At 33.2% G+C, this 12,898-nt stretch overlaps 3 protein-coding genes across 9 annotated transcripts in view; 2 read left to right on the top strand and 1 right to left on the bottom strand.

The window, feature by feature from the left end:
* Positions 1–3,493, top strand: part of sesn3 (sestrin 3) — a 49,766-nt gene extending 46,273 nt beyond the window's left edge. For 2 of the 3 annotated variants that reach the window (XM_087282671.1, NM_213519.2), the window contains exon 10: positions 1,237–3,493. In XM_087282671.1, the coding sequence (XP_087138797.1) occupies positions 1,237–1,323 (87 nt within the window). In that variant the 3' untranslated portion in view covers positions 1,324–3,493. Of the gene's footprint in view, positions 1–570 lie in introns of all 3 variants that reach the window. The other variant, XR_015508476.1, reaches the window with a different exon arrangement.
* Positions 1–12,048, bottom strand: part of bloc1s3 (biogenesis of lysosomal organelles complex 1 subunit 3) — a 64,638-nt gene extending 52,590 nt beyond the window's left edge. For 3 of the 5 annotated variants that reach the window (XM_087282966.1, XM_087282967.1, XM_087282965.1), the window contains exons 1-3: positions 11,534–11,615; positions 8,804–9,092; positions 5,953–6,304 (exon numbers count right to left, since the gene is read on the bottom strand). In XM_087282966.1, coding sequence (XP_087139092.1) covers positions 5,969–6,304; positions 8,804–9,082 — 615 coding nt within the window. In that variant the 5' untranslated portion in view covers positions 9,083–9,092; positions 11,534–11,615 and the 3' untranslated portion in view covers positions 5,953–5,968. 5 annotated transcript variants of the gene reach the window in all.
* The window catches only part of LOC141377888 (uncharacterized), a 111,390-nt gene that overhangs the window by 7,014 nt on the left and 91,478 nt on the right, over positions 1–12,898 (top strand). The gene's annotated exons all lie outside the window — the stretch shown is intronic.

Here is a 12,898-nt window from a genome sequence, read left to right on the forward strand (position 1 = left end):
AATTTAAATATATATTTAATTCTGAGATTAGTGACCTCCAGGCGATGACAGGTGCCCAATACTCATGAAACCGTCTAAAGAGTCTTTGGTTTCATTAATTAATTACTTTTTATTCCAGTTTATTATGTTTTGGTTAAGCACACAGTTGTTCATTAAATATTATTTCCTATTCTATGTTAACTGTATAAAATTAAATAAAGGTGCAGTACAACCAAAAAGATGTTGGTAACCAAATCGTTTTGGGGGCTATAACATTCTGTTATTATCTGTTAAAAGTTAATTTGTATTAATTTCTACGTTGAGTTAAAAAAAGGTTTGAATTTCTATAACTAACGTGCAAAAGATGTAGCCCTTTTCACAGTAATTTGCTGTAATCATGCTTCCTGCCGTAATTTCACAATAAAATTATGAATACAACATATTACTGTGAATTTTTCAGTTAAATACTGTGAAGGGATACTAATGTAATTTACTGTGAAATATTACAGTAACTTGTTGTGAAAACCTGGAAATTTTTTACAGTGAACCGAACCGTGCCTTTGGTGTATCGTTACACCCCTACTGTACAAGTAAAGCACTGTTTCTGAAGAAAGACAAATGACTCGATTGTAGTACTAAAGTTCTTTCAGAGATGAACAAGTCACAGTATGCAGAATATTAGGGATTTCAAATAAATTTAAATTCTGGGCCAAAATTGAACATCATGGCCAGAAATCCACTTCACAAAGCTAGGTCTAATATGCTGATACTTTTATATTACACTATAATATGCTGATTTTTCTTCCACAACTGTTTGAATTCACGTACATAACTAACATGATGTGTTTTTTGCATACCTTTTTTGCTTATTTGAACTGATGCCAAGGATTGAACTGATGTTCTTTACTTGTGTGACTGTCTTGGCTTTCTGTAATCTAACAAGGCTTTAAAATGCATGTGGATGTTTTATTTGTTGTTATCGAGTAAACGATGCACAGGCTATACAGGCTCCACCCTATTCCTGAAAGTGGGATGGGCAACATAAGCTTAATTGTATTTAAAGCGACACTATAACATATAATAAAATAACTGTGAGTGATTCTGAGCTGAAATTTTTCACACATTTTTGGGACAACCTACTTTAAATAAAATAATGGCATCACTTTGATTTTAAATTAACATTTTTATTTAATAAATACAGTATTTTTTCTATTGTAAATATCCTCAAATTGCTGAAATCTCTTTTTCTTTCTGCAGGTCCATGTGAATTTGCTTCTAATGGAGGCCCGAATGCAGGCAGAGCTGCTCTATGCTTTGAGGGCCATCACTCATTATATGACCTGACCAATCAGACTTTACCAATTCTAAGATCTGACCAATCAGATTTGTGTGTTTTTTTGTTGTTGTTGTTTTGTTTTAGTGACCGACCAATCCAACCACACCCACAATATGACTTGACATGCTAACCCTTTCTTATTTCATCATGGGACATGCCATAGTTTTGCATATAATTTAGTGTTGTGTACAAATGATGAATACTTTATTTGGGGAGGGGATAGTTCAGATTGACTAAATAAAAGTTACTGAATACAGATCATCCGAATTGGCATGTCTGAATACATCGTCGACTAGAATTGTGGGTGAGCAGTCATAATGGTCAGACAAATTTCGTTCTAAAAACTAACAAACAAACAAACTAAAATCCTTGGACTTGGCCTGATCAATCAGACATCACGACTTGACAAATCACATTTGAACGTGCAATATTTTCTCATCGAAATCTCACTTATACTGTAAGCTAAAATACTGGAGGACTCCATGCAGTTGCCATATTATTATTTTTGCACATCTAAGAAGAACTGAATACCTTTTTGTATCACCATCATAAATGACAAAAACAGAATGTGAGACTCCTCAATGGAGACAAAAAAATCTTTCTTTCTTTCTTTCTTTTTTTAAACAACTGTGCCTTTTTCATCCTCTCATGTACCTTGTTTATTTCATATTGAATGTACTGCAATTTATTTTCAGATGAAACTGGCTTTGGTTTAGTTGTTTACCTAGAAACGAAAGCTTTTGTAGCATTATTACTGTACTATCAGTCCTTTTTCCTATCTCAGTGTTATACTTCAGATAGCCACCTTTTACTTAATATGTTTATTAAGTAAATAGCTCCACTAATCTTGTGACTTCATTTCTGTGTGAATGTGTGCGAGTGTTTTTAAACATCTGTCTGCATAGGACAAAGTATTTGCACGTGTCTTTTTGCATTTGTGTGACTGTGAAAAAAAAAATGTGCACAAAAACGTTAATGAGAGTGAGTGTTATACAGCGGGGAAAATAAGGCATGTTTTTTTCCTGGGAATAATATTTCTAAAGGAGCTGTTGACATGGAATTGAACCAGATTTTGGTGAAAACCCAAACAATAAAGACATAAAAAGGTGTGATTTTTTTTCAGACTTCATCAGAGTGTTAAAATCTTGTTGGTTTTGGGGGTCTCGTCTATCAAATCTGATCTTTAATTTGTATTTTATATTGGATTCGAGTCAGGTGATTGGCTGGGCCATTCTACAGCTTGATTTTCTTTCTCTGAAAGCATTTGAGAGTTTCTTTGGCTGTGTTTTGGATTACTGTCTTGCTGAAATGTCCACCCTGATTTCATCTTCATCATCCTGCTAATGTAGATGTTGGACTAAAGCAGCTAATATTAATTTACAATGACGAATGGTAGAGGGTTGCTACTGAGAGATTTCAGCTGCTGTCTGGGCCTTCCATGCCTTTCTACACCTTCCTTTCTTCATGTGTTCAATCTTTTCAAATCTGTTTACTTTGCATATATGAATTTCTTTGGTTGTTACCAACATCTGGGGAAAATTCAAGTCAACACCTTTAGAAACATGTTTTCTGAGAAAAATGATGAGATGTTCAATGCCTATTTTCCCTTCTGTATGTATGAATGCCATTAGGAAGCGTCTCAAAACTAACTATTTTTTTGATACTATCTGTGTGATTATTACTGTCCATCAAAAAAGAAAAAAAAAGTTTTATTTATGTTGCTTTAAGATTCATATTTGCACAACTCTAATCATGGTGCAGCATTAGTGTCCTTTAAAAAAATAGATTAAGTGTATAGTTAAAAGATAAGCTTTATAAAATAAAACAAAGTGTTTCCAGGTCCAGTGCCTTATTCATGTTTAGAAACGCAGGTTATGATTTTGTTTCGTCACATGCACACCAGAGATTGTTACAGATGCTTCATTTGAGTAGGTAGATGTGTCATCGAAGTGCCTTTCGAAGCTTAAGGTTTTTAAATTGTACACAGCAGATTTAAGAAATGCCCATGTGTGTCTGTTGCATTTCCTACTTGTGCTTATTCCGATCAAGGTGGTGCTATGAAGTGTTCGTGCTCTCCACTCATGATGCATTTATAAGTTTCCAAAAATGTAAGCGCTGGAACTGCTTTCCAGTGGCTCGTGACTGACCTGTATGTTTCAATAAAGTTTCTAAACTCTGTCTCTGAGTGGTGTGTTTTTGCAGATTGTCATTATAAATACTACTATTAATTAAATATGATTTAACACAGTTTGAGCTATTTAGTGTTATTAATCTTTTTATAAAGCACATGATTTATTACATAAACTGAAAAATAGGTGATCATAAACAAATAGGTGAAATAAAATGTCATTAAAAAAAATCGAATCTAGAAAAAATAAATAAAATTTTTATATAAATAATAATGATAATATTAATAGAATGTAATGATAACATTTTATTACATAATATGTAATGTAATGTGTATTTATATAGCGCATTTATTGTGTATGGCCATACACCCAAAGCGCTTCTCAATCATGAGGGGGGGGGGTCTCTCCACACCACCACCAGTGTGCAGCATCCACTTGGATGATGCGACGGCAGCACCAGTGCGCTCACCACACACCAGCTATTGGGGGAGTGGAGAGTTAGTGATAGAGCCAACTCGGTGGATGGGGATGATTGGGAGGCCATGATCGTAAGGGCCGATTGAGGGACTTTGGCCAAGACAGCGGGGTTACACCCCTACTCTTTACGAAAAGTGCCTTGGGATGTTTAATGACCACAGAGAGTCAGGTCCTTGGTTTAACGTCACATCCGAAAGACGGCACCCACTGACAGTGTAGTGTCCCCTTTACTTTTACTGGGGAATTAGGACTCATACAGAGCACAAGATGAGCGCCCCCTGCTGGCCTCTCTAACACCACTTACAACAGCAACCTAGATTTCCCATGTGGTCTCCCATCCAGGAACTGAACAGGCTCAGCCCTGCTTAGCTTCAGTGAGTAACCAGTCTTGGGCTGCAGGGTGATATGGCTGTTGCTATGCTATGTTATTAATGTATACTAAAAATATATTAATATAAATATGCTATTATTATATAGGGCGGCACAGTGGCTCAGTGGTTAGCACTGTCACCTCACAGCAAGAAGGTCTCTGGTTCGAGCCTCAGCTAGACCAGTTGGCATTTCTGTGTGGATTTCTGTGTGTCAAGGTTTTAAAACAGCCAACATTTTTTGCAATACCGTTCTTAAGGTATGTGTAAGATTTTTTAAAATTATTATTATTATTTAGGGTTTTCTTTTCACCTTTATTTGATAGGACAGTAGAGAATTGACAGGAAAGCATGGGATCATGGAACATGAGCGGAATCAAACTCAAGTTGCAGCAAGCACCGGAGTGCTTGTGTAGACGCACTAACCACTACACCACTGGCGCAGACAGATTTTTATATTTACATTTTTTTGTTTGTTTTTTAGTACACCAACAGTATCTCCAGCAGCAAAAATATTCAAACATGCCATTTTAAATTGTAAAGAAATCAATGTTTTTAAAACAAATGAAGACAGCAGAATTCAATTAATCTTTTGATTTATTTAGCCTGACATGTTTACTGCTCCAAACTATTATAAATCTTTCAAAAAATAAATTATACTGTTTCAAAGGGGAAAAAAGTGGTTTCAAACCGTGATATTTTTATCCAAGGTTATCATACCGTCAGAATCTTATTCCAGCCCATGCCTGTGCACTACACTGACAGTTGACAAAACTGCGCCAGAGATGTCTTGAGATGGCATATTATCTATTACAATAAAAATATTATTTAAATGAAAACATTTGCTTACAGAAGATGCAGTAAATGCACTGTTTAAAATATTATTTAGAGGATAGACAAGATTTATTTTATTTAGAAGAGAGTTATTTTCTGCTTTTAACATGAAAAAGACTACAAATAATTTATTTTGTGTGCAAAAGTGCAAGTTCTTTATTTTCACTTATTTATAAGAAAAAGATGACTGTCGGTTTTAGGTAATAAATGTCTTTTAATTTCCTGATGTTCAATTAATAATCATAGATAGTAAATAGTGTGTGTTTCCTTCAGTCATTTTAAAATCAAATAATCCACCCTTCATTCAAACATCTCCCACTTGTAATATGTGAGCAAATTTAATTTACAAAACCTGTCAGTGAACTATGAGGGCAAAATAAATAAATAAAATAATCGTTCAATGATTGTAATGGGGTTAAAATATTCAATTATTATTACACCAATGCAAACCTTAATTTTGGATGTGATTACTGCCATTTTTCTTTGCCCAGCACTAATATACTGTATACTTTATATAGAGATACAAATGTCCAGCTGTATTATGAATTCAAAGAAAATGCTAAAGACTTCTAGCTAAAGTATCATATACAATTTCCAGCTTTTTTTTTAAATATGTAATTTATTTTCTCCATTTCCTAATTAGTATATCCAACAAATCCCCGCAGATGTCCATGTTATTAATTAGAGAGGATGAGCACTGCTAATAATCATCCAAACCAAACCTTGTTGATGAATGGCTGCAAAAATCTCAAAATGCATCACTTATATACATCACATTTACATATGCATGTTAACAGCAGGCCTATGTTTCCCACCACTTGTGCTTTACCTGCATCTGCCTGAACTCAGAGTCCAGCATTGGCTAAGGGCTGTACGGACCCTGGGTTCGGCATTGTAATGTCTGGCAGCAGTTTGCAGCTGGTGATGATGTCGATCTTCTCTGAAACGGACTTCAGGTCCTCCAGAATGAGTCTGATGCTGTGCGAGGCATTGATGATGCCCGTCTGAGAGTTGTTGAGGTGTCCGGTCGCTTGTCGGATGTCTTTGGATGCGTTCTGATAAACCTGTTTTAAGCTTTGACTGACATCCACACACAGCCGTGCATTACTCTCCTGAAGTTTCTGCTGGAGCAACGTGTTGAAGCGTCCTGCATCGGGTCTGGACACAGGCGATGATCTCTCCTACACACAGACACACATTATATATATATACATACATATAAAATTGAAGTCAGAATTAAAAAAGAATTTTTTAAAGAAATTAAAAGCTGCCTTTATTCTACCTGAGATAAAACAAATAAGACTTTCTCCAGAAGAAAAAATATTATCAGACATACTGTGAAAATTTCCTTGCTCTGTTAAACATCATTTGGGAAATGATTGAAATGATTAAAGAGGGCTAATAAATCAGACATCAACTGTATATTTTTCACAGTATTTCCTATAATATTTTTTTTCTGGAGAAAGTCTTATTTTTTTATTTCGGCTAGAATAAAAGCAGTTTTTTTTTCAAAAAGCACCTAATGTCAATATTATTATCCCCTTAAAAAATATTTGTTTTAAATTGTCTACAGAATAAACTATAGTTACACAATGATTTACCTAATCACCCTAACTTGCTTTATTACCCAGTTAAGCCTTAAAATGTCACTTAAGGCAGAATACTAGTATCTTGACAAATATCCAGAAAAATATGATGTACTGTGATCAAAGATAAAATAAATCAGTTATTAGAAATGAGTTATTAAAACTATTACGTTTAGAAATGTGTTGAAAAAAATCTTTCCGCAAAACAGAAATCCCGGAAAAACATTTGCAGCGAGGCTAATAATTCAGACGTGGTCAGTCACTGTTGAAATTAGAATGTAATGCAACATACTAAAGTAATGTTAAATTAGGCCTATACACAGGGTGGACCATTTATATAGATACACCTTAACAAAATGGGAATAGTTGGTGATATTAACGTCCTGTTTGTGGCACATTAGTATATGTGAGGAGGCTTGTAAATAACTCATGAAAGAATAAAGTTACGTTAAAACCAAGCACACCATTGTTTTTCTTGTAAAATTCCCAATAAGTTTACTAAGGTGTATCCATATAAATGGCCCACCCTGTATATTCAGAGAGATTCAATCATTCATTCACTTTCTTTTTGGCTTAGTCCCTTTATTAATCTGGTGTCGCCACAGTGGAATGAACTGCCAACTTATCCAGTATATGTTTTACGCAGCGGATGCCCTTCCATCTGCAATACATCACTGGGAAACACCCATACACTCCCATTCACACACATGCACTACGAGCAATTTAGTATGTTTAATTCACCTATAGCACAGGTCTTTGGACCAGGGGGGAAACCAGAGCACCCGGAGTAAGTTGGCAATTAAAAATGACTAAATAAAGATTATAAATAAATAAATAAATAAATAAATGAATAAATAAAAAAAGCATTATTATTGACATTATTTATATTACGGGCACACACACACGTGCATATAAATTATGATTATTAATAGGTTTAATATACAGTAGTTTTAAAAAGTTTAAAATATATATATATATATATATATATATATATATATATATATATATATATATATATATATATACATACAGTTGAAGCCAGAATTATAAACCCCTTTTGATTTTTTTTTTCTTTTTTTAAATATTTTCCAATTAATGTTTAACAGATTAACGAAATGTTCACAGTATGTCTGATAATATTTTTTCTTCTGGAGAAAGTCTTATTTGTTTTATTTCGGCTAGAATAAAAGTAGTTTTTAATTTTTTAAAACCATTTTAAGGTCAATATTATTAGCCCCTTTGAGCTATATATATTTTTTTGATAGTCTACCGAACAAATCATCGTTATACAATAAATTGCCTAATTACCCTAACCTGCCTAGTTAACCTAATTAACCTAGTTTAGCCTTTAAATGTCACTTTAAGCTGTATAGAAGTGTCTTAAAAAATATCTAGTCAAATATTATTCACTGTCATCATGGCAAAGATAAAAGAAATCAGTTATTAGAGATGAGTTATTAAAACTATTATGTTTAGAAATGTGTTGAAAAACTCTTCTCACTGTTAAACAGAAATTGACTTGAGCTGTAAATTAAAGTATGATTTATTATCTAATTTATTAATTAACTATAATAACATAAAACAGACACAAGTTTATAAAAAGTATTGAACAAAATTTTAAATATGGTATATCAATTAAGTAAAAATGACAGTATTTTAATAATAAAATAATATAAAAGTATGATTTACTACATTAACCACAGGAATTTGTAAAATGGAATTTTAAAAAATTGTGAACTGCAAAATAATCAAAATAATGTATTAATAAATAATTTAATAAAGATTTTACATAAATATACCTTTGTATATATATGTATAAATGTGCATACATTTATTTAAACACTTAAACACTCAGTCATACAGTATTCAATTCATCAAATTTATATGATCTAATTCATTAACAGAAATTAGTGAATTGCAAATTAGCCAAAATGAATGTCTAAAATAAATGTCATGAATGTAAAACAAAACTGAAAAAATGGTAACACTTTCCTTCTTAATACACTGATAAGGATATCCACCTATACACACACATCCCATCAAAAATAATACTAAATATCTTTCTATGACATTATATTTATTAGATGAACAAACCTCCTGTGCGCAGGCAGTAGCTGGGCTGTTTCTGATGACGATGAGAGGAGGAAGATCTTTGCGGAGCATCTGCTGTTGGCTTTCAGAGATCAGTCTTCGCGCTCTCTCCTCCTCATCCTCGCTGTCTGTCTCCGATGCCTCTCCTGCCACCTTCATCCCTGACGAGGAGGAGGATAATGACGCAGGGACTGCGGGAGCAGAGGTCATGTACACTTCATCATCAGAGTCCGTTTCAGAGGCTTCTCCCTGAACCACGATCTGGAATTTGTTGCTTGCCATGATTCTGCATCTGGAAGACACATTCAAAATGACTAACATTTAAATACACTATTTTTGATGACCCCATTTTGATTTTTTTTATTTATGTATTTCACAACAAGGGTGAGTGTGAATTAATTAATATTCCCAAGAACGTAAATGTACCCAAATTAGCTTTTCATTGGTGGTCCCTTAGCCAGATGTTAAAGGTTATACGAATAAAAATACAAATTTAAACTATGAACAAGACTGATTGATATTAAGAAGCCATTTCTCTACATAAATCAGGGCTTCCCAAACTTTTCAGCCTGCGACCCCCAAAAAAACAATGCCATTTACTTTCGACCCGCACATTTCTTTATACAGTCAATATCCAAATGCTGTGCACACAACAACGGCCCTATTTAAGTACGAGCTTCAAAAAAGTGCAACAGTCTAACAACCATATCATTTTAAAGCACAGGTGAATTGGGTAAGCTAAATAGTCCATAGTGTATAAGTGTGTGGGTTGCGGCTGGAAGGGCATCCGCTGCATAAAAATGTGCTGGATAAGTTGGCGGTTCATTCCGCTGTGGCGACCCCGGATTAATAAAGGGAGTAAGCTGACAAGAAAATGAATAAATAAACTATAAATTGTTTTAATTTAATATTAACCTCAACTAAAAAGACTGGTGGGCACAATGTTTTCAGCACAAGTCTATTCTTGGTTAAATTTTGGAGACCGCCACTCAGAGATCATCATGGATGTTTAGTTGTGGTCTGTATTTATTTTTTACTTATTCGAATGCCATAAATGTATTAAAAAGTTTTAATCTGGTGCTATAAAATCAATCTGCTGCAGCTGGGGCTATTGCTGTGTTGTTAATCTAACGTAAACAGGCCAATCCTATCAAGAAATAAATAATTGAAAGGCTGATACCTTTTCACTTGCATGTTGTTGTTTTTTTATGTAAGTATTAACTACTATTTTTTATCTTCTGTGAGTTATGCTTAAATTCCGTAATTATAATCATTTATTTGAATTTTGAAAATCACCCCGTCATTGTCCTGCAACCCCCAACTTTGAGAACCCCTCACCTGAATGATTTAAAAGATACAGATTGAGGTATCCAATTTCACTGATGTGATGCTCTAAAAGAAAAACAAGCTTGACCAAAATAACTTTTTCTAAGTGGAATAATGCAATCAGCTCTAGCTGCACCCCTACTTACTCTGTTTTCTACAGATTTAAATTGAGTAATGTCAGATAGACTGAGGAGCTAACCCATGCATGATCTTGTAAACTACACAAACATTTTTAAACTTGATGTTTTCCCAACTAAGCCGGCTATGTTTTTTTAAAAATAGTTCAATGATGAAAACGAAACTGTTTTTATCTAAAATGCTTGTTTATATACTATTTCCAGAGGTTTTAAAACTGTACATTTTGTGTTAGAGGATCATAGATATTAAATACATTTGTGCAGCCTTATTTGATAAATTTCTAATAAATCTAAAATTAAATATTTAATTTTACCTTATACTATTTTATGAATAATATACTATAATACTAAGTAGTTCAATAATCATTGTATGCATATTTATTTACATGAAACTAAAATGTGATACATTATGTGTATTGTTATATTTTCTGCACATTTTAATATTGGTTTTATTTAAGTGTTTTGTAGTTGATTATATGTTATACTTGCAAAAAGGTACCATGGTATAGTGATAGTATCTGGTGTAAATATGATATATTAATGTTAACCATAACTATAAATGAACAGGCTGCCATTTTAATAATTAAGTTAACAATTTAAAAAATTGATTAATTAGAATTAGAAACAGCAATAATATAATATAATAATCTCCAAAATTTGTCTATCTGCTTGTATAAACTACTCATTTACATGAGCTGAACCAACACAATTCTTGAGCTTTTTTGGTACAAATTAAACAAAATTTGTATGATAAATCCAATTAAATTTGTAAAAACAACTAAACTTAATCGATTTGTGTTGGGACGACGTGAAGGAATAGAGTGGAAGTCTGCATTTTTACAGTGTATAATATAATAAATATAATGTAATATAATATAATATAATATAATTGAAAACACAGTGTGTGCTAATTTAAAGCAGTCAAATAATTATCAATATGGAAAAATGAACTAGTTACGTTACTGTACAATAAATAAACAAATGTAAATACCATGGTAAAGTACACCCTCATTAATGAATGACCAGGCAATCAGTTTACATGAATTTACAACATGCTCCACTGTAATGAATATCATAGAACTATTACGATAAATGTCCATAAATGCTATTTATTAGGCGTTGTTAATTTCTGACGTAAGATTATCATGGCATTTTAATTATTATGGTGATAAATTACGATTGTATTGTTGAACGCGTCTGTTTTGATATTATATTTGCACTGCTGTTGTATAAGAAAACGACTGAAATCAAACAAGCGCGTTTTTCTAACCTGCTGGTGTTTGTTTCCACAATCCAAATGTCATAAGATTTGTCACGAGAAATCAACTTGAAACAGGAACCGTCAGTAACTCGCAAACATTCAAAATAAAAGTCGGTTAGAATACGAAGTGAGTATGACTTCAAAATAAAAGTAAACGCATTGAAAAATTATATCAAATTAAATATCCCCGAACCAGATTGTCAGATCAAATACACAAATTAAAAAATAAATAGGAAGCATGTGAAAGCGTGTGAAGAAACAACTATCCTAAGTTTACCGATTTAAATGTTAGTCAATAGTTTTGTCTACAAACCATACCTGCTTGTAGCCTGTAGGGTGCGTTAGATTTGATAGTTTGCTTGACACAAAGAACTGACACAAGAAATATGTAAAGAGTGTTTTTTTTTGCACCTAAAGAGTAAATAAATAAAGAGCACCTTTCTAAAACTCTTCACCTCCTTTAGTTTAAAGCTGAATGCTTCCTTTTTCTGCTGTTTTACATGATAATTTAATTGTACTGTCTATAGACCAGTGATGTAATTGACCCATGAACAATTCCTTGTTGCCAAACAATTTCATAACTGCAATAAGAGGCAATCATAATGTAACCTTAAAGCATCGATCATAACATCATTTATCAATATGTTGTCCTTTTTAAATACTCAGAAGCTATGGAAATTGTAAAACAGGTAATGCATTAGGACTGGTATCGTTTCCATGCCTCACAAAGGGTGTATAGATTGCCCACTTTCCTTTATTTCACTGGAATATTTAGTTTTCTCTTACAGTTAGTTGTTTCTGGTACTCTTGCTTAGCTGCTTAAAACGTTGAGCAAAGTATCATTTGTTTTCAAGAATGCTGACGGCAAAGTGGAAAAGGAACTGCATTTATCAAGAGATTTTTCTCAGTTTCTGTCGGTCTCCTCCCCTTTTTAATGCTCATTTTGTCCATAAAAACGATTGATGGAAACGTCATGATGCACATAACTTTTGAAAATATGCATAAAAAACACGCACATAATTGAGTAGAATAAACTTTTATTCGATAGAAAGATATGCATAAACTACAATGGAAACACTGAACAAATTACAGTATGTACATTAAAAAAGGTCATCATATGATGATGAAAGTGTAAATGGATAAACCAGCAAGCTGAGCACACTGTATCACGTCTTAAACGTTGTTTTAGTCCTTCTAAAATGCTTTAACTGTTTCAGTATTAGTGTATATTAACCTCCGAACGTCTGGAGCGTTGCCATGGTCACTCGTAAAATCTGCGCTCCATTGATAATGCCTTTTTAAAGTCACGGTGTGCGCGCTTAACTCTGAGTTGGTCTACTCAAAGTTGATTGACCCAACTCAGATCAGCTATTC

The sequence above is a fragment of the Danio rerio genome, chromosome 15, assembly GCF_052040795.2.
Source record: "Danio rerio strain M-AB ecotype USA chromosome 15, GRCz13ab, whole genome shotgun sequence".
Taxonomy (NCBI): domain Eukaryota; kingdom Metazoa; phylum Chordata; class Actinopteri; order Cypriniformes; family Danionidae; genus Danio; species Danio rerio.